Source organism: Heteronotia binoei, chromosome 11 (assembly GCF_032191835.1).
Source record: "Heteronotia binoei isolate CCM8104 ecotype False Entrance Well chromosome 11, APGP_CSIRO_Hbin_v1, whole genome shotgun sequence".
Lineage (NCBI taxonomy): Eukaryota > Metazoa > Chordata > Lepidosauria > Squamata > Gekkonidae > Heteronotia > Heteronotia binoei.
The window spans coordinates 68,875,405-68,896,373 of record NC_083233.1 but is presented as its reverse complement, the minus strand read 5'-3'; the positions used below and the strand labels follow the sequence as shown (position 1 = coordinate 68,896,373).

At 48.9% G+C, this 20,969-nt stretch overlaps 1 protein-coding gene and 1 non-coding gene across 3 annotated transcripts in view; both read left to right on the top strand.

Annotated features, from left to right (window-relative positions):
- MMP17 (matrix metallopeptidase 17) overlaps positions 1-20,061 on the top strand; it is a 250,682-nt gene extending 230,621 nt beyond the window's left edge. For both annotated transcript variants that reach the window (XM_060249363.1, XM_060249365.1), the window contains exons 7-10: positions 955-1,037; positions 8,733-8,885; positions 16,003-16,260; positions 19,379-20,061. In XM_060249363.1, coding sequence (XP_060105346.1) covers positions 955-1,037; positions 8,733-8,885; positions 16,003-16,260; positions 19,379-19,704 — 820 coding nt within the window. In that variant the 3' untranslated portion in view covers positions 19,705-20,061. The remainder of the gene's footprint in view (positions 1-954; positions 1,038-8,732; positions 8,886-16,002; positions 16,261-19,378) is intronic.
- Positions 7,834-7,900, top strand: TRNAA-GGC (transfer RNA alanine (anticodon GGC)). Its single transcript has one exon. It is a non-coding gene; the product is annotated as a tRNA-Ala (tRNA).
- Positions 20,062-20,969: the final 908 nt, after the last annotated feature.

The following is a 20,969-nucleotide window of genomic DNA, read 5'->3' as shown; positions in this document are numbered from 1 at the left end:
ATTGACTGGCAGCGGTATTTAGGAGCTGTGGAAGAAGGCCGTCGCCATCAGAATAGCACCAACTTAATAGTCTGTTTTTCTGTTTTAATTGTTTTAACTGTTTTAATCATTGTTATTTTATTGCCGAATGTGTATTTTTAATACCTATTAATTTTATTGTTTCTGGGATTTTATGTTGTAAGCCACCCTGAGCCTGCTTCAAATAAATAAATAAAATATCAGCCACAAGGTCTAGATGGAATTCTCTGTCTGGGGCAGAGTGGCTCTGTATTCTTGGTGATGTGGGGGCAACAGTGGAAGGGCTTCTGGAGTTCTGTCCCTGCTGGTGGACTTCCTGATGGGTTTTGGCTACTGTGTGACGCAGAATGTTGGACTGGATGGGCCATTGGTCTGATCCAACATGGCTTCTCTTATGTCCTTATGGGACACAGATGTTGGACTGGATGGGCCATTGGCCTGATCCAACATGGCTTCTCTTATGTCCTTATGTGACACAGAGTGTTGGACTGGATGGGCCATTGACCTGATCCAACATGGCATCTCTTATGTTCTTATGTGACACAGAGTGTTGGACTGGATGGGCCATTGGCCTGATCCAACATGGCTTCTCTTATGTCCTTATGTGACACAGAGTGTTGGACTGGATGGGCCATTGGCCTGATCCAACATGGCTTCTCTTATGTTCTTATGGGACACAGAGTGTTGGACTGGATGGGCCATTGCCTGATCCAACATGGCTTCTCTTTTGTCCTGCGTTTTGACAGCAGCTGGGAGTCCGAGAGAGCCCAGTTGCATCTTGGCATGATGGAAGAATGCCTGGCCACTGCTTCCTCTGCCTCTTGTCTCTATTGCAGTATTTTGGTCCCTGGGAGGTTTGGAAGGGTTCTTCCTCATTGGGGAGAACCAACAGCATCATCTGCGATGAGCAACGCAATTTGGTTTTCTTTCCCCTAGGCTCCGGAGAGACGTGCCCAACCGATGCAGCACACATTTTGACGCCGTGGCTCAAATCAGAGGAGAGGCTTTCTTTTTCAAAGGTGAGCACAAGCCTCTTTCTTTCCTTCTGTCCCTGTTTAGCGTCTTTGAGTGCCTCCGAGAGGAGAAGGTCAGCAGCTCAGCAAGGTGATACGAAAGACCCTGGAGAGCAGCTGCCACTCAGACTAGACCATATTGACCTTGATGGATCAAGACTCTGACCGATTTCCCACTTGCCTTACCTCGCTCTCCTCTTCTCAGCAGGGCTTCCTACCGGATTTCGCACAAGCTGCCCGGGGGCTGCAACTCGCTCCGCCTCTTTCACGCAGCAGACAAGATCTTCTAAAAACCAGTTTCTGTTTGCCGTGCGAAAAAGGCGAAGCTAGTTGCAGCCCCGGGGCAGATAGTGTGAAATCCGATTGAAGCCCCACGGAGAAGAGGAGCGTGAGAGCAGCATAAGGCTAGTGGGGAATCGGTGTCAGAGTGAATGTAAGGCAGCTTCTTGCGTGTTCATGCGAGAAGGGGAAGAAAAGGGCTACCAAAATGACTGAGGGGCTGGAGCTCCTTACCTACCAGAAATGCCTAAGCAGTTTGGGGATTCGTTAGTTTAGAGAAAAGACAACACGTGAAGTTACACAAGAAGAAGAAGGGGAGGATTTGACACAAGGATGCCATTTTCAGCAGAATCCCTGTAAGGAGAAGATGATATTGGATTTATATCCCGCCCTCCACTCCGAAGAGTCTCAGAGCGGCTCACAATCTCCTTTACCTTCCTCCCCCACAACAGACACCCTGCGAGGTAGATGAAGATATTGGATTTATATCCCGCCCTCCACTCCGAAGAGTCTCAGAGCGGCTCACAATTTCCTTTACCTTCCTCCCCCACAACAGACACCCTGTGAGGTAGATGAAGATATTGGATTTATATCCCGCCCTCCACTCCGAAGAGTCTCAGAGCGGCTCACAATTTCCTTTACCTTCCTCCCCCACAACAGACACCCTGCGAGGTGGGTGGGGCTGAGAGGGCTCTCACAGCAGCTGCCCTTTCAAGAACAACCTCTGCCAGAGCTATGGCTGACCCAAGGCCATGCTAGCAGGTGCAAGTGGAGGAGTGGGGAATCAAACCCGGTTCTCCCAGATAAGAGTCCGCACATTTAACCACTACACCAAACTGGCACTGTAGAGTTCCTAAGAGTGAAAACTGCCAGTCTTCCTTTGTTCTAGTGAATGCAAAGGCGCTGAGATAACTGACAAACTGTCCACCATTTGGGACTTTTAAAATATCGAAATGTGACCGCCTGTCACTACACCTACAATTTAATACTTCCATTTAGGGGTTGCTTTTTTGTGTGCGGCTCTGTGTTGACCCTCACAACAGTCCCTTATGTCCCTCAGCCGTACAATTTCTGTCTGACAACCTGCTTCTTTTTGAAAACTCTGGGTTTTTCTTCCCCAGGTGACAATCTCTGCGTGTCCTCTCATTCCAAATGTCACAAGCGTACACCTTAATTATAGGGCCCATCTGTCTCCACACTGCCCGAGCATCTGCTGATGGTAGTTCTGCAGGAGCAAAAGTGCTGCCGTGAAGAACCCTTTAGCTACCTCAAGATGAGTAGCCGTGTTTGTCTGTCATAGTAGAAAAGATCAAGACTCCAGTAACAGCTAAAACTAGCAGGGGAGGAGTTTTTTTGTGAGTCACTGCTCACTTCTTCAGATACAGCTGAGCAGGGGTGGAATTCTAGCAGGAGCTCCTTTGCATATTAGGCCACACCCTCCTGATGTAGCCAATCCTCCAAGAGCTTACAAAAAAGAGCCTTGTGAGTTCCTGGAGGATTGGCTACATCAGGGGACTGTGGCCTAATATGCAAAGGAGCTCCTGCTAGAATTCCAACCCTGCAGCTGAGTGAAAAACACAGGAAGGTCCCTTATACTAAATGAGACCCTTGCTCCATCAAAGTCAGTCTTGTCTACGCAGATTGACGGCGGTGGCTCAGTGGTAGAGCATCTGCTTGGTAAGCAGAAGGTCCCAGGTTCAATCCCTGGCATCTCCAAAAAAGGGTCCAGGCAAATAGGTGTGAAAAACCTCAGCTTGAGACCCTGGAGAGCCGCTGCCAGTCTGAGTAGACAATACTGACTTTGATGGACCAAGGGTCTGATTCAGTATAAGGCAGCTTCATATGTTCATATACGTTGGTTGTCCAGGGTCTCGAGAGGAAGTCTTTCCCGTCACCCACCACCTGATCCTTGAACTGGAGATGCTGGGGATTGAACCTGGGACCTTCTGCATGCCAAGCAGAGGCTCTTCTGCTAAGCCACAGCACCTCACATGAAGCAGCCTTCTACTGAATCAGACCTTTGGTCCATCACAGTCAGTATTGTCTACTCAGACTGGCAGAAGCTCTCCAGGGCCTCAGACAGGGGTCTTTCACATCTCCTCCTACCTGATCCTTTAACTGGAGATGCTGGGGATTGAACCTGAAACCTTCTGCATGCCAAGCAGATGCTCTGCCTCTGAGCCACAGGCACCTCTATAATTATACACATGCAAATGAACCTGCTTTATATCGAATCAGACCTTTGATCCATCAAAGGTCAATATTGTCTACTCAGACTGACAGCAGCTCTTCAGAGTCTCTCGGACCCATCCTCGAGAAACAAAAACAACTCCCAAATACCACCCGCTGCCTTTGTTTCCTGCTATTAAGGCAAAATAGCTGTGGAGTATTTTGAACTTCGGGCACGCTTTGCCTTTGGAGAGAGAAGAAACCCCGACGCAGCCAAACGATGCTTTCTTCCTGAAGCGTTTTGCTCCTGCCCTTTCCCAGCGTGAGCATCGATAGGGATGCGAAGGATCACCCGGTTTAATTGTGCCTGTTTCCCATAAACATGCAGAGGTCTCCTTTCCCCCTGTGCCTTTTGAAAAACCATTTGTCAAAGAAGTAGTCATCGCTGGCACCCCAAATGCCCTCCCATGTATTATTCATGCGTCGGTGGGTGTCGCACAGAGCAAATATGCAAAGTGGGGCATAATTACCAGTGTGTGATATAAATCCTTATCATTGTAATTTTAAAAGGGGGGATAAAAGAACAGGGAGGGAGAGCCAAGCTGCCCCTCAGATGCTGAAGGGCTGGAGGTTTCGCCTCCTGCGTTATTAGGCTCGGATCCAATTCCCATGACGCCCTGGGAGACAATCTGGCCAGCTGCGAAAGATGCAAAAGAGAAGAGGCCGGCTGTCTCAGGTACGGATCTTGAATGGGGACTTTTCTCCTCTCCAGCTGAGATGTCAGGAGGGGCCATGCCTCAGTGGTAGAGCATCTGCTTGGCATGCAGAAGGTCCCAGGTTCGATCTCCAGCACCTCCAGGATAAGGATCAGGTTGTAGAAGAAGAAGACGACGACTGCAGATTTATACCCCGCCTTTCTCTCTGAATCAGAGTCTCAGAGCAGCTTACAATCTCCTTTATCTTCTTCCCCCACAACAGAAATGCCACTGTGTAGGCTTGCCAATCCCCAGGTCCCAGCAGGGGTTCTCTCGCTTTCCCAGGCTCCTTCCTGCTCCCAGTCAGCTGGTTGGCGGGGGAAGCCCCGCTCCACAGCCACCATGTGCCTTTCCACCTCCGGAGGCTTCAGACTCCACTCGGAAAGGCTTCCTCTTGGGATGGTGTGTCTGTGTCTTTAAGGCTGAATGGGGGCGGGGGCAGAACATCATGGCTGCTCCTAGTGGCTGTGAAAGCAGCCCAGACCCTCCGTTGGTTGCACAATCTTTTCAGAGGCCCTTTGCATAGGAAAGGTAAACTGGAACCTTTGGTTGCTCTGTGCTACTTTGAAGAAGTTGGAAGCTCAGCAACTCGTGAGTAGAGATGCCAATCCCCAGGTGGGAGCAGGTCCTCCCCCACTTCAGAGTCACCAGAAATGGGGGGGTAGAGGGAAATGTCTGCTGGGCACTTCATTATTCCCTATGGAGATTGATTCCCATAGGGTATAATGGAGAATTGATCTGGGGGTATCCGGGGCGAAGGAAGGGCTGTTTTTTGAGGTAGAGGCACCACATTCTCAGCATAGCATCTGATGACTCTCCTCAAAATGCTCTCCAAGTTTCCAAAAGATTGGATCAGGGGGTCCAATTCTATGAGCCTCAAAAGAAGGTGCCCCATCCTTCATTATTTTTAATGTAGGGAAGGCATTTAAAAAGTGTGCGGTTCCTTTAAATGTGATGGCCAGACCTCCCTTTGGAGTTCAACTGTGCTTGTCACAACTTTGCTTATGGCTCCACCCCCAATGTCTCCTGGCTCCACCCCCAAAGCCCCCAGATATTTCTTGAATTGGACAACCCTATCCCTGTGCAACATTCCTGATGTGATGACGGCGCCCTGAAGTGACATCATCGTGTTGGGACGGGGGGGGGACATGGCACAGGGATGTTGTGGTTTGAGGACACAACTCTATGGCTTGAAGCCTGTTTTACCATAGAGCTTTGCTCAAAAACCCGAGTGTCACCATACTGTCCCTGATGTGATGTTGTCACTTCCAGGTGATGTCATTGCGTTGGGGATTTCCTAAAACACCCCCCACCCCCAAATCCCTGGCAACCCTAATTCCTTTTCCTCTCCAGCCTTCTTGCTGCTGCAGAGGCAAGGAGTGCCAGCAGACTGGGCCAAGAAGAGACAAAGTTCTCCCTTCCTCTTTTTTTGTCCCTTCCCTCCCCTGGTGCCTCAGATATACAGTATTCATGCCTCCTAGATTCTGGGAACTACATTTCCCAGGCTGCACCAGCCCCCTTGCGTACTAGCTCTGTTCACAGGTTGCAGTGAACACACACAGAACTGGTGCACAGTGTACATTTTATTTTTCTTCATATGTGCTCCAAGTAACTCTGAGGTTATAGCCAGTAGAATTGTGATTTATCCAAGGATTGGCCCCTGGTTTTATTTGTAAAGCGTACAGATGTTCAGGATGTAGGTGCGTTCACTCTAACATGTGAACAGGGCTTCTGAGCATCCAAGGTGGGGGGAGGAGCTGAAGAGAAGAGGGAGGGTCCTCTGAACCAGCATTCAGCCCCTCCCCCCCCCCCCCCCCCCCCGCATGGCACCGCCAGGAGAGCTGTGCAGATTTGGGCATCTCAGGAATTTGAACTCGGAATAGCAAATAAACAGACAAATAGCTCATGCTGATCGCTTTGCTTGAGCCAAGGGAGGGGAGGAACACCCATCTCTATATCAAGCTAAATATCCCTTGATTAAAAGCATGACCCCTGGCCGGCCTTCCCTTGCTGGGGCTACTTATGGTCATTAAAAAGCGGTATTGACCAGCCTTCCTATCATTTATGCCAGGGATCATTGACAAACCACAAAGGGGAAATCGACTCTGTTTTCTCAGGGACCGTTCCTCATTTCAAAGTCGGGTCCCCGAATGATCCAGGGAGGAGGAGCTGACCCACATCGGATCCTAAGAAGGCTACAATAGATGATGATCCCTGACTAATCCCTCAGAGTCAGCTTGGTGTAGTGGTTAAGTGCGCGGACTCTTATCTGGGAGAACCGGGTTTGATTCCCCACTCCTCCGCTTGCACCTGCTGGAATGGCCGTTGAGTCAGCCATAGCTCTCGCAGAGGTTGTCCTTGAAAGGGCAGCGGCTACGAGAGCTCTCTCAGCCCCACCCACCTCACAGGGTGTCATTTGTGGGGAGGGGAAGGGAAAGGAGATTTGTAAGCCGCTCTGAGATGCCTTTGGCTAGCAAAGGGCGGGGTATAAATCCACACTCTTCCTCCTCCACCTCCTCCATCATCCCTGGGTGGGGAGCATTTTTTTTTCCTTTTATGTCAACTTTTTTTAAAAAATAGAATGTCTGTGTCTTGTGCTGCTAAGTCACTTCCAACGTATGGGGACCCTAGAAATTAAGGTCCTTCAGAATGTCCTATGATCAACATCCCGGCTCAGGTCTGGCAAACAGAAGGCCCTCGTGGCTTCCTTGATTGAGTCCGTCCATCTCTTGCTGGGGACCAAAGTATGATAACCCCTATTTGGTCATTTTAGCTTCGAGAGAGAGTTCAGGCTTGATTTGATTAAGGCCCACTGATTTGTCTTTTTGGCAGTCCGTGAGCTCCACGCAAATCTCCTCCAACATCACATTTTTAGGGGATACGCACGCTCTCTCTCCCCTCCCCGAAGTACTCTGGAGTTGCAGAAAAGAAAAAGGGATTGGGGGGCGGGGGGGGGGGAGAGAGATGTGAAGCTCTTAAGACACGAAAACTGAAATCAACCAGGACATGTTAATCAGGTGGGTGCTGGTTGTGCCTCAGCTCAGCTATTAAACTCTTGCAAACGCCTCGACGCGAGACTGGAACTGGCAGGCTGGTGTCTGGTTCGATAAAGTGCCCCCCCCCCCCCCGCTCTGCGTAGCCTGATGTTTCTTCCTCTCGCCTGAATGAAAAGAGGGGGGACGTGCCTTGCCGAGCCGGAAAAGGCAGCTTCAGAGCTGCAAATGGAAGGGGAAGATAAATTTGTCTGCGAAAAGGGTATCATTTCTCCTGATCCTGGTACGGGCAAAAGATTCTCGTGATCTCCTGATAGATCCTGGGCTGAATCAGAGCAGATCTTTGCCCGACGAAGGGAGCTTTGATCCTTGGAAGCCTGGTGGGGGTGGAGGAAAGTGCCCTCAAGTCGAACCCGGCTTTTGGTGACCCTGGAGGGTTTACAAGATGTTCAGAGGTAGTTTGCCATTGCCTGCCTTTGTGAAGCGACCCAGGACATCCATGGAGGTCTCCTATCCAAGGAATGACCCTGCTTACCTTCCGAGAGCTGACGAGCTTGGGTTAGCCAGAGCCATCTTGCTCGAAAGCTTACAAAAAGGGGGAGGGACGGTGGCTCAGTGGTAGAGCATCTGCTTGGCAAGCAGAAGGTCCCAGGTTCAATCCCTGGCATCTCCAAAAAAGGGTCCAGGCAAATAGGTGTGAAAATCCTCAGCTTGAGACCCTGGAGAGCCGCTGCCAGTCTGAGAAGACAATACTGACTTTGATGGACCAAAGGTCTGATTCAGTATAAGGCAGCTTCATATGTTCATATGTTCAATCCCAAAGGAAAAGCAGGAACTCCTTTGCATATTAGGCCACACACCCCTGCTGTAGCCAATCTTCCAAGAGCTTACAGGGCTCTTCATACAGGATGTACTGTAAGCTCTTGGTCTGGATGGGCCATTGGCCTGATCCAACATGGCTTCTCCTATGTTCTTAGGGCTTTGTATTGCAGGAAAAAAGCCCAGCAGGGGCTCATTTGCATATTAGGCCACACCCCCTGACATCACCGTTGCTTCACGCAGGAATCTCTTTTTGCCGAAAAAGCCCAGTAGAAGCTCATTTGCATATTAGGCCACACACCCTAACACCAAGCCAGCCAGAACTTTTCCTGTGCATTCCTGCTCAAAAAAAAAAGCCCTGTATGTTCTTTAGGGGGCAGTGTTCCCTTGAAGCCGAGTGAGCGTGAGCTAGCTCGCAGATTTTTAGCCTCCGGCTCACACCTTTTTGTCTTCGTTCAGGAAGGAGGACCCCAGAGCGTATTAATTCATGCAGGAGCTCGCAACTTTAATTCACAAAATAGAATTTTGGCTCACAAGACTCTGCAGCTTAGAGGGAACATTGCTAGGGGGAACGGTTTCTTTCCTCGACCAGCCCTAGCTGGCAAATCCCCAGACAAGCAAGCACAGTAAATGGCTGGGTCCTGAATTTGGCCCAGCCCTCCCCTAACCAACGCTTCTTCCTGCAGGCAAATACTTCTGGAGACTGACCCGCAACAAGCATCTGGTCTCCCTCCAGCCGGCCCAGATCCATCGTTTCTGGCGGGGCTTGCCTCTGAACCTGGACGGCGTGGATGCTGTCTACGAGAGGACCCACGACCACAAGATTGTGTTCTTCAAAGGTAAGCGAGCGTCAGCTATGATGGAGAATGGTCTTTCTTCTTGGGGGATGTCAGGGCTGGCCAAACCGAGGCTCGGGAGCCACATGTGGCTCTTTCACACATATTGTGTGGCTCTCGAAGATCCCATTGCCCAGTTGGCCGGCTCGGGGAAGGTGTTTGTCTCTTTAAATCACTTTTCAAAGCCAAACCAGCGGGCGGCTTGGAGAATGCATTTAAAGCTAAAATTGCTTTCATTCTACCCCTCCCTACCGCCCATCTATTTTCCTGCCTGCCTGCCTTCCTTAGAATCATAGCGTCAAGCATGCATATTTCTAAGTACAATGGTGAGTTCTTAGACAGAAAGGAGACCGTTGGTATCCACCACCTCCCTCCCTTTTTCCCAAAGGTTGGGCAAATAGTAAATCCATTTAGCCCAAGGATGTTTGTGCTGCAGCCTTGCTGCGAAGTGCCTCTCCTCCGCATTCACACAGACAGTTCTTATCAGGTCTGGAAGAAGTGTGAGAAACGGAGATGTTTTTAATAATCTACATTCCTTAGTAGTAAACTAGATACTATGTACTAACCTTTGAACCTGTGACTCAAAATGCATCTGTATGTTATCCTTTGAACTAATCCTATATAGTAACAGTAGAATCATGTATACGTCATTACTTTCAAGGATTCTGTCCTTGGTAAAGCTTCAGAGTTTCTACAATAAAACAACTTTTGATTTGACAACAAAAGCCTGATTATTGAGAAATATCGATGCTTGACACATAGAATCATAGAGTTGGAAGGGACCTCCAGGGTCATCTAGTCCATTTTCATTTTCAAATTAAAAATAAGGCATTCCAAATGGACAGAGGGGTTTATATGTCCACGTGGCCATTTTTGCAGCAGTCATTAGCAACAAGGGCTTCTTCATAGAATCACAGAGGTGGAAGGGACCTCCAGGATCATCTAGTCCAACCCCCTGCACAATGCAGGAAACCCACAAATGCCCCCCCCCTAAATTCACAGGATCTTCATCGCTGTCAGATGACCACCTAGTCTCTGTTTAAAAACCTCCAAGGAAGGAGAGCCCACCACCTCCCGAGGAAGCCTGTTCCACTGAGGAACCGCTCTAACGGTCAAGAAGTTCTTCCTAATGTTGAGCTGGAAACTCTTTGGATTTAATTTCCTTCCTTCCTTCCTTCCTTCCTTCCTTCCTTCCTTCCTTCCTTCCTTCCTTCCTTCCTTCCTTCCTTCCTTCCTTCCCTCCCTCCCTCCCTCCCTCCCTCAAACACCTGACATTCATGTATTGCGGCTCTCTGATGTTTATTCTATGTGGCTCTTCTGTTAAGCAAGTTTGGCCACCCCTCGTGTATGTCAAGAGCTGTTTGTTTCCTCTTTTGTTAAAGCAAGAAACGCCATCCACCCTTGAAGTGGTGAATATTTGAACTCCAGAGTCTTAATTAACCTTAACCTAGAAATACAAAATGTATATCGATTCAGGACTTCTTAGTTCAGCTATTCATCACTTTTAGGGCAGATTGTGCCAATGTTTTTAAAGTATAGTTTTAATGCGCTTTGTGAAAAAAAGACATATATTTTGCTTTACTTTGGTTCTAAAAAAAATTATTTCACCCAACCTTTGGATAAGCTGATGAAAAGGTACCCTGTTAAATACAGCTTCAGCCTAAAGCATTGAAGAAATACTAGTAGAGTTATGATGTCACCAATGTTCCCTCTAAGCTGAGTGAGCATGAGCTAGCTCACAGATTTTTAGCCTCCAGCGCACACATTTTTGTCTTAGCTCAGGAAGGAAGACCCCAGAGCACACTAATTTAGGCAATAGCTCACAACTTTAATGCCAGAAGCTCACAAAGTAGAATTTTTGCTCACGAGACTCTGCAGCTTAGAGGGAACATGCAGCTTAGAGGGATGTCACTCCCTGATATTTTGCAGTTGGCTCCACCTCTTACAGCAGCCATTTTGTATTTGTGCTCACCACCCTGTGTCAGAATTCCGAAGGTCCCTGCAGGCTCAAATAGGGCGGGGATCCCTGTTTTAGGAAGACATTTTCCAGGAGCTTTAGCTGTATGGGGAACATTGCTTAATTTGTCCTGGCCTCGGAGACTTTCATTGACTAAGCAATGCTGCCCTCTGCTGACTCACCTCGCAAGGACACCCACTGTCGGCCTTTGCTGACACCATGGAATTGGTAAGGAATACAACAAAGTGGGCATAATATTATATCTAAAATGCTGTACGTAAAACTTTTTAGCAAACAGTTACTGTCTTTTTATAGAGAAAGTAAATGCCTACAATGACTAAATACTCAATTACTTGTCCTTTTTTTTTGAAATAAATTATTACAATTGTAACCAGTTTCATACATATAAATTACCAATAAGTCAAACACAACCAATCGCAGAACAAAAAAACTACAGATAACCAATACGGGGTATCCGCATGTGCATCACCCAATTGTAAATACAAGAAAACAAAGGTCACAGTGAGTCAATGTACTTAGATTCGGTGAACAGCAACCTCAACGTCTGTTAAGAGACAGGACCCTAAGGTTCCCAAGCGTAGAAGAACTTCTGCTATAAATCAAGAATGAGCTTGTTGCAGCTTGCCAAACTTGAACTCAGAACTAACTCAGATCCCAGGTAATCCAGACATTTCATTCTGTCTTCAGAGTCATGATTCAAATAGTCTCTCTTCAGCTATTTCTATACTGGAGCTTATCCAATTCCAAATCCAAAAGCCTTTATTGGCACAGCATTTATCCATTTATACCAAAGCATCTAACACCTCCGAGGAGCAACCAAGCTTCAAAAACCTGTGAGGAAAAGTGCCAAGCTTTACATACAGCAGGGATGGCCAATGGTAGCTCTCCAGATTCTTTTTGTCTACAACTCCCATCAGCCCCAGCCATCTGGGGCTGATGGGAGTTGTAGGCTGAAAACATCTGGAGAGCTACCATTGGCCACCCTGGACATATAGCATTTAGCTTTGGCTATAGTAGTATTACATTTGCCAACACAACACTGCTCCTAGGTGAGGGAAGCTTTGAAACAGTCCCACAAGGCAATCCAAACAGTGGGGTTTTTGCATCGCCATCACATCCACTTGCAAAGCGCCCAGGGTCGTTTGCTGGGCCTCAACAATAGCCAAAATCCTGAACTACGTGTCTGGCCCTTTTGTAGCTCTGGCGAGGGCTTCAGGATTGCCTTGTTGGATGTGGCCCATGTCACCCTGCGTTCTGGCTCCAGCCAGATGCCTCTGGACCGTGCACAAGCTGGACGCAAAGCCTTTCCTGCTGGCTTCTCTCCAGCTCTCCTTCTGCGTTCGTTTAAGGGATCTGACACAAAGAGAAGTCCAGCCTTCTGTGTTAGACCTCTGAGGAGGCCAGTCACAGCTGCTGGCAAAGCGTTGGGCTCTACGATGCCAAGGCCATACAGCCCGGAAAATCTACGACAGCCAATGATTTCACTCTTCCTTTTCTGCGCCCAGCTGCCCTGCTCCAGCCAGGTCAGAGCAAGACCAAGGTGCCGCCCATCAGGAAAAAGGCATCCTGGGGCAGGGGCAGGGCACAAAAGTTTGACTACTGAACCAGCAAGGAAGTGGACCTGTAGAGAACATTTACCCGGAGAGCCAGTCTGGCACAGGAAGAGGAGGAGGAGAAAGAAGAATTGCAGATTTATACCCTGCCCTTCTCTCTGAATCAGAGACTCAGAACAGCTCACAATCTCCTTTACCTTCTTTCCCTACAACAGACACCCTGTGAGGTAAGGTGGGGCTGAGAGGGCTCTCGCAGCAGCTGCCCTTTCAAGCTACGAAAGCTACGGCTGACCCAAGGCCATTCCAGCAGGTGCAAGTGGAGGAGCAGAGACTCAAACCCGGTTCTCCCAGATAAGAGTCCACGCACTTAACCACGACACCAGACTGGCTCTCTGGTTAAGTGGGTAAGTGCACGGACCTCTAATCTACCAGGTTTGATTCCCACGCCTTCCCATGCAACTGCTGGTGTGACCTTGGGGCAGTCACAGTTCTCTCAGAGTTGTTCTTTCAAGAGCAGCTCCCTTAGAGCTCTCTCAGGGTGTTGTGGGGACGGAAAGGGAAAGATTGTAAACCACTCTGAGTGAAGGGCGAGGTATAAATCCAATCTCTTCTTCTCTTCTCTTCTCTTCTCTTCTCTTCTCTTCTCTTCTCTTCTCTTCTCTTCTCTTCTCTTCTCTTCTCTTCTCTTCTCTTCTCTTCTCTTCTCTTCTCTTCTCTTCTCTTCTCTTCTCTTCTCTTCTCTCTCTTCTCTTCTCTTTTTCTTACCCACACATCCTGGCCAGGATGCTCTTGGGAAACAAGTTTTTCCCTCTGCTTCTAGGCAACAGGTTCCTCCCTCCCATCTTTCCTTTGATCAGTCCCAAACCATTCTGGGAAAGATCTCAGCAAAGTCAGATGGCGCTCATCTTCCCAGGAAAGTCTGGATGTGGTCACATCAGTATCGTTTTCCCTGGCCTGGGCCCCCGGGCACCTTTTCCTGTCTCTCCTCCCAGACACCAGAAGACTTTTTTTTAAAAAAAAAAATCAGTAACGAGCATATAGCATCTTAAAAATCTATCTGGTTCTCTGATTCCCCCGCTTTCTAGCCCCTTTCATCTCAGATGCAAGGGGAACAATGTAGTTCTGTAGTGAAAAGGGCTAGATAATTTTCTTTAAAAATGAAGAAGATTATGGATTTATAACCCGCCCTTCTCTCCGAATCTGAGTGGCTTAAAAAGGTAAAGGTAGTCTCCTGTGCAAGCACCAGTTGTTTCCAACTCTGGGGTGACGTTGCTTTCACAACGTTTTCACGGCAGGCTTTTTACGGGGTGGTTTGCCATTGCCTTTCCCAGTCATCTACGTTTTCCCCCCAGCAAGCTGGGTACTCATTTTACTGACCTTGGAAGGATAGAAGGCTGAGTCAACCTGGAGCCGGCTACCTGAACCAGCTTCCGCTGGGATTGAACTCAGGTCATGAGCAGAGGGCTCCGACTGCAGAACTGCAGCTTTACCACTCCGCCCCACGGGGCTCACAATCTCTTTTATCTTCTTCCCCCACAATAGACCCTGTGAGATAGGTGGGGCTGAGAGGGCTCTTCCAGAAGCTGCCCTTTCAAGGACAGCTCATGAGACCTATGGCTGGCCCAAGGCCATCCCAGCAGCTGAAAGTGGAGGAGTGGGGAATCAAATCTGGTTCTCTCAGATGAGAGTCCATGCACTTAACCACTACATCAAGCTGGCTCTCTTGAAAACAAGGAATTGAGAAAACCTGATCGACAGATTGTTATAATATCATAAGGCTGTCACAGTATGCCGATTTTGAAAGAAAAGCCTCCCAAGAGTGTGGGAAGAGGGGCCCTGCAGGAAGTTGTGCCTGTCCTCTCATGCCAAATGTCACAAGCCTGTGCCTTAATTATATCGCCCATCTGTCTTCGCACTTCTTGAGCATCTGCTGGCGGTAATTCTGCAGGAGCAAAAGTGCTGCTGTGAAGAACCCTTTGGCTACCTCAAGATGGGAAGCCAAGTTTGTCTGTCGCAGTAGAAAAGAGCAAGAGTCCAGTAGCACCTTAAAGACTAGCAATATCTGTGAGTCGCTGCTCGCTTTTTCAGATACAGCTAAAATATGAGTACATTGGTCCTTACATCCTTGAGAGTGGAGTGATTTCAGATGCCGAATGACAACAGTAGGCAAATGAGAATAGCAGCCGTGATTCGATTAGGCGTGCTAAGCAGAGGGGGCAGTAAGCTTGGAGAAATCACCGTTGGTGATGAGACAGGAAACCTAGGTCTCAATTCAGTCCTGGAGGATGCATTGTCTTGAGCTTCGTTCTTAGTTGCCATTCGGCAGTCTCTCTTTTCAACCTCCCTTTGACATTCCTCTGTAAGAAAACTGCTACTCTCAGGTCAGCAACTCAACGTCCTGGAAGGGGACGTGAGGGAAGGCAACGGCAAACCACTCTGGCTTATCTTTTGCCTGGAATGCCCCATGGATGGTCTTTGTTGTCTATTGATTTATTACATTTGTAGCCTCACTACAACCCTATGAGGTAGGCTGAGACGAGACAGAATGACTGGCCCAAGGTCACATCCTGCCGAGGGAGGATTTGATCCTGCGTCTCTGAAGGCCTAGAATAAGTTTCTAGCCACTGCTGTGGCGCTTTCACACTTGCAAAATAATGCTGTTTCGATGCACTTCAGCAACCGTTTGCGAGTGGATTTTGCCGTTTTACACTGCAGAATTCCGTTACAAGGCACATTGAAAGTAGATCGAAAGTGCAGTAATAAGTGTGTGTGGAAGCACACGTTTGTATCTCTTTGAGTCAACAAGAGGGGAATCTCATGGTATTGCCAGTTTGGTGTAGTGGTTAAGTGTGCGGACTCTTATCTGGGAGAACCGGGTTTGATTCCCCACTCCTCCACTTGCACCTGCTGGAATGGCCTTGGGTCAGCCATAGCTCTGGCAGAGCTTGTCCTTGAAAGGGCAGTTGCTGTGAGAGCCCTCTCCAGCCCCACCCACCTCACAGGGTGTCTGTTGTGGGGGAGGAAGGGAAAGGAGATGGTGAGCCGCTCTGAGATTCTTCGGAGTGGAGAGCGGGATATAAATCCAATATCTTCTATCTTCTTCGAAGAGTATTGGGGTGTCTGGGTTGGGCACACTGGGGAACCTAGGTGCTTTAGCAGAGCATCACTTTCTGCGCCTCGTGTACTCGACTAGCAATATTTGTGGCCAGATATGAGCTTCTGTGTCACCGCTTGCTTCTTCAGAAACAGCAAGAATATATTTGCCCTTCTATCCTGGAGACTGGAGCGATTTCAGATGCCAAATGAGAATAGTAGGCAAATGAGAACAGCAGGCGCGATTGGATTAGGCGCGATAAACAGAGTAGCAGGCATGCAGAAATCAGCACTGGTAATGAGACAGGAAACCTAGGTCTCGATTCAGTCCAGGATGGCTTCTCATCCCCGTACTGGAGTGTGGCAAATTCCAGTCGGAGGTTTACCGCAGCAGCCAGCAGTGCGGCATGCTCTTGCCTGTGCGGGAAGCCAGCGCTCTGTTGCACGGCAGAAACAACAGAATTGCTACCGACCTGCCTGTTTCTTCCCCCTCCAGGAGACAGATACTGGGTGTTCAAGGACAATAACGTGGAGGAAGGCTACCCTCGCCCCATCTCGGACTTTGGCTTGCCGTGGGGAGGCATCGACGCCGCGTTCTCCTGGGCCCCCAATGACAAGGCTTATTTCTTTAAGGACAATCTCTACTGGAGCTACGACGACCGTGAGCGGCGGATGGACCCCGGATACCCTTCGGCAGACTTCTTATGGAAGGGGATTCCCAGCAACTTGGACGATGCCACCCGGTGGTCAGACGGTGAGTCTGTTGAGAAGGTGGGCGTGGTGCAGCGGTTGGAGGGGGAAAGGAGGGCAGGAGGGACCCGGGGTTCAAGCCCCCGCTCCACCGCGAAAGAGCACTGGGTAGCAGGGGTTAGGCGCAACTCAAAAAGGAGACGGGAGAGGCTGATGCTTTTCGTATTGTATCTGAGCACTCCAGCGGAACTTTGAGCATTGCAGCCTGGGCCTAAACAGATGCACGGGCAATGAAATTCTTCTGCTGGGACGTCGGTCATGTTTTTTTGGACGTCCGCAGGGTTTGGGGTGTGTCTATCAGGACAATGGTGTTGAGATTTGGGGGGGGGGCGGTAACTTTACTCCTGCGCTGTTTACCAGATCAAAAATATGTCCCTGGTAGTTGTTTGTAGCACCAATAAAGAAAAAAGACAGTCACAGTGTGAGTACCTGTCTTTTTTCCTCTATGTGTATGTAAAGTCCCAACCAACTTAAGGTGATGCCAGTAAGGGGCTCCCAAGGCAAGGGAGAAGCAGAGGTGGTTTGCCTTGGCCTTCCTCTGCAGAGTCTTCCTTGGTGGTCTCCCTTCCAAGAACCAGCCCTGCTTACTGCAACCCCAGCAGGGGGCTTTCAAGGCGAGTGAGAAGCAGAGGTGGTTTGCCATGGCCTTCCTATGCAGAGTCTTCCTTGGTGGTCTCCCATCCCAACCAACTTATGGTGACCCCAGCAAGGGGCTTTCAAGGCAAGGGAGAAGCAGAAGTGGTTGGCCATTTCCTTCCTCTGCAGAGTCTTCCTTGGTGGTCTCCCTTCCAAGAACCAGCCCTGCTTACAGCAACCCCAGCAAAGGGGCTTCCAAGGCAAGGGAGAAGCAGAGGTGGGTTGCCTTGGCCTTCCTCTGCAGAACCTTCCTTGGTGGTCTCCCTTTCAAGAACCAACCCTGCTTACTGCAACCCCAGCAGGGGGCTTTCAAGGCGAGTGAGAAGCAGAGGTGGTTTGCCATGGCCTTCCTATGCAGAGTCTTCCTTGGTGGTCTCCCATCCCAACCAACTTATGGTGACCCCAGCAAGGGGCTTTCAAGGCAAGGGAGAAGCAGAGGTGGTTGGCCATTTCCTTCCTCTGCAGAGCCTTCCTTGGTGGTCTCCCATCCAAGAACCAGCCCTGCTTACAGCAACCCAGCAAGGGGCTTCCAGGGCAAGGGAGAAGCAGAGGTGGTTGGCCATGACCTTCCTCTGCAGAGTCTTTCTTGGTGGTCTCCCAAGTACCGTCTCTACTTAGCTTCCAAGAACTGACAAGACTAGTCTATACCGTGCCACTTTCCCTTGTCTCTCCACCCCCCCCACCAGACCACAGGTAGAAACAACTGGGTGGGGAGTACTTTTGTTTCAACTCTTTACTTTAGTTTTGGTAATAACGTGAACAATAAAGAAACAATGAACATCAAACAAGAATCCCTAAAGAATACAACGGAAGGGAAGAAATTCCCCAAGCGGGAAGATCTCCTTTCCGAGTGCCACCACCCTGATCCATATCTCCCTGCCTCCCCATATACACAAACAAGCACAGCTGTTTGTTATCACCACAAGATATACCACAAGTCCCAGCCCAGAAGTCCGATATCCCACATGGGCAGGTCTGGTCCTGTCACTCCCACTTGCCTTCCCACACTGCAGCTGATGTCAAAAAGCCGTTGCCCTGTGGTTTCTGAGACAAATGACAATGACAATGACTCTCTATTTGTGGGTGAAAACAGGGCTGGGGATGTTTGGTTGTGTAATCCGTTGGGGTGAATTGATCCAAAAGCATCTAGAATGCCTGAAAGCGGGCCACCAATTTAATTGTCCAGCAGGCTGAAAACAAAACCGATGGATTTTCATATAAGGGCTTCGTTAAAAACACTGCAAAAGGCAAAAGTTGTCTCAGTAGAGGCATTCCGGCCCGTTTGAGACACGAGGGGCATTCCCTGCTGTGAGAGATGGAGAATGCCTCTTCTGAGATGCAGCCTTAGAAGAGGTATTCCTGTCTGTTTGAGGCAGGAGAGGCATTCCCTGTATGTAAAGGAAGGGGAAGGCCTCTTCCGAGATGAAGCTTTGGCAGAGGCATTCCTGCCTGTTTGAGACATGAGAGGCACTCCCTCGTGTGAGAGATGGAGAATGCTGAGATGCAGCCTTTTACAGAGGCATTTCTGTTTGAGACAGGAGAGACATTTCCTGTATGTAAAAGAAGGGAAATGCCTCTTCTAAGATGGAGCTTTGGAAGAGGCATTCCTGTTGGTTTGAGACACGAGAGGCATTCCCTCCTGTATGAGATGGGGAATGTGAGATTCCCTCCTGTATGAGATGGGGAATGTCTTGTGAGATGGGGAATGTCTCTTCTGAGCAATGTTCCCTCTAAGCTGCAGGGTCTTGTGGGCAAAGATTCTACTCTGTGAGCTACTGGTATTAAAGTTGTGAGCTACTGGTATTAAAGTTGTGAGCTACTGGCATTAAAGTTGTGAGCTACTGCATAAATGAGTGCGCTCTGGAGCCATTTTTCCTGAGCTAAGACAAAAATGTGTGAGCTGGAGGCTAAAAATCTGTGAGCTAGCTCACGCTAACTCAGCTTAGAGGGAACACTGCTTCTGAGACAGAGTCCCAGAAGAGGCATTCCCGTTGAAAACAGGATTGGCATTCCCTCCTGTATCAAATACAGGGGGAGTACCTCTCTTAAAATGGAGCCTTTTCACAACACAAGCTCATGATCTCTAAGCTAAGTATGCTTTTTTTATCTTCAGTCCCTTTGTGTTTTCTTCCCAGGCAATTATATTCTTATCAATGTTCCCTCTAAGCTATGAAGTCTTGTGAGCAAAAAATCTACTTTGTGAGCTACTGGCATTAAAGTTGTGAGCTACTGCATAAATTAGTTAGCTCTTGGGCCATTTTTCCTGAGCGAAGACAAAACTGTGTGAGCTGGGGGCTAAAACTCTGTGAGCTAGCTCACACTAACTCAGCTTAGAGGGAACACTGATTCCGAGGACTTGTCTTGATTAAAACCGATAAAGGTTCGTTTGACCTGATTTTCTTTAACTAGGGGACAGCCCTCCTCGCAGACATCATGGAAATGCTAAGCGTTCTTACAAAAAACTGATGCTTCCTTTCCCCACGCAGGATCTACTTACTTCTTCAAGGGCAAAGAATACTGGAAAATATCAGACAGCAGTCTGGAAGCAGAGCCCGGTTACCCACAATCCATTGCGAGAGACTGGCTGGTGTGCGGCAACATGCAATCGGACGCGCCCGAGCCGGGCGAGAGCACTAGGACCGGGGTGCGTTCCAAGCAAGGACACCACGACGAGAGCCGTTCCGAGAGCGAGGTGTGCTCGTGTACCTCGTCCTCTTCTGACTTGCTCTGCTCGCGCTCAGCGCTTGGACTCTCCATAGGCCTCGTCTTTGCTAGCCTTTGGACAGCAGCTCTGGCCGTCGGGCCACTATGACAGCTAGCAGAACAAGGACTACGAGGACGCTGCAGCAATTCAGGGATGCAAACTGGGGAGGGAGGGGTAAAAAAAAAAAATCACAGGATGCCGCACTGTTAAAATAAGCAACACACAACATTCCTAGGAACGTGTTGGGAACGGTTTCAGATTCTCCATGAGAAGTGAACTTCGCTTATTTTATTTTATTTTTGTCTTTCTGTTCGATTTTGTTCTTTTTTCTTTTCTTTTTTTAATTTAATGAGCTTTAACAGCAGAGTCGGGGGGGATCTCACTTTCGTGTCTCCCCACTCCCTCGCCCCAAATGGTGGAAAGAATAAAGATTCTGACTCATCTTGGAGTCAGGAATATTGCCTAGCCGTATCGTGCTCTGGGTCTTGGGGGGGGGGGAAACCCACCCCTGCTACCGAACGAGAAGGTGGAGGGAGAATTTGTGTGCGTGGTAGTTGCACAATGGCTTTGTGGCAACCAAGGCAATTGGGAGGCCGAGTGCAAAGAAAAGAGGTATCTGACCCTGGCGTGGTTGTTGACTCAAGGTAAGTAGTGTGCTGGAACCAGGGACATGTCACATTGGACAGATCATGATGTCCATGGGAGAGGTCGTCTTCAAACTACAAACTCTGGCTGCAAAGAGGTTTCTGTCACGGTCCGAGCGACAGACTTTGAATGCAGGGCAGCTGCTTAACCCGGGGCTGCTCGTTCTAGGAAACAGGCCAGAGAGCTGGAGGATTGCGCCGTCTGGCATCTGATGAAGAAGATAGTGGATTTATACCCCACCCTTCACTCTGAATCTCAAAGTGGCTTACAATGTCCTTTTACCTTCCTCCCCCACAACAGACACCCTGTGAGGTAGGTGGGGCTGGAGAGGGCTCTCCCAGAAGCTGCCCTTCCAAGGACAGCTCTGTGAGAGCTATGGCCGACCCAAGGCCATTCCAGCAACTGCAAGTGAAGGAGCAAGGAATCAAATCTGGTTCTCCTAGACAAGATTCAAAGTGAAAGGCGGGATATAAATCCGATATCAGTATCTTCTATTAAAGTTGCATAGTATGAAACAAACTATATGTGGACTAGCTAGCACTGCAATTGTGGGGGGAGGAAAACTAAAGCGCTGGAGAAGAGATTAACCCTTTCTGCCCTTTTCTGCAAATATGTGTGTGTGTGTATTTGGACAACAAATCACAGACAACTTCTGGCAACTCCGTAGGGCAGGGGTGTCGAATTCTTTTGTTATGAGGGCTGGATCGGACATAAATGAGACCTTGTTG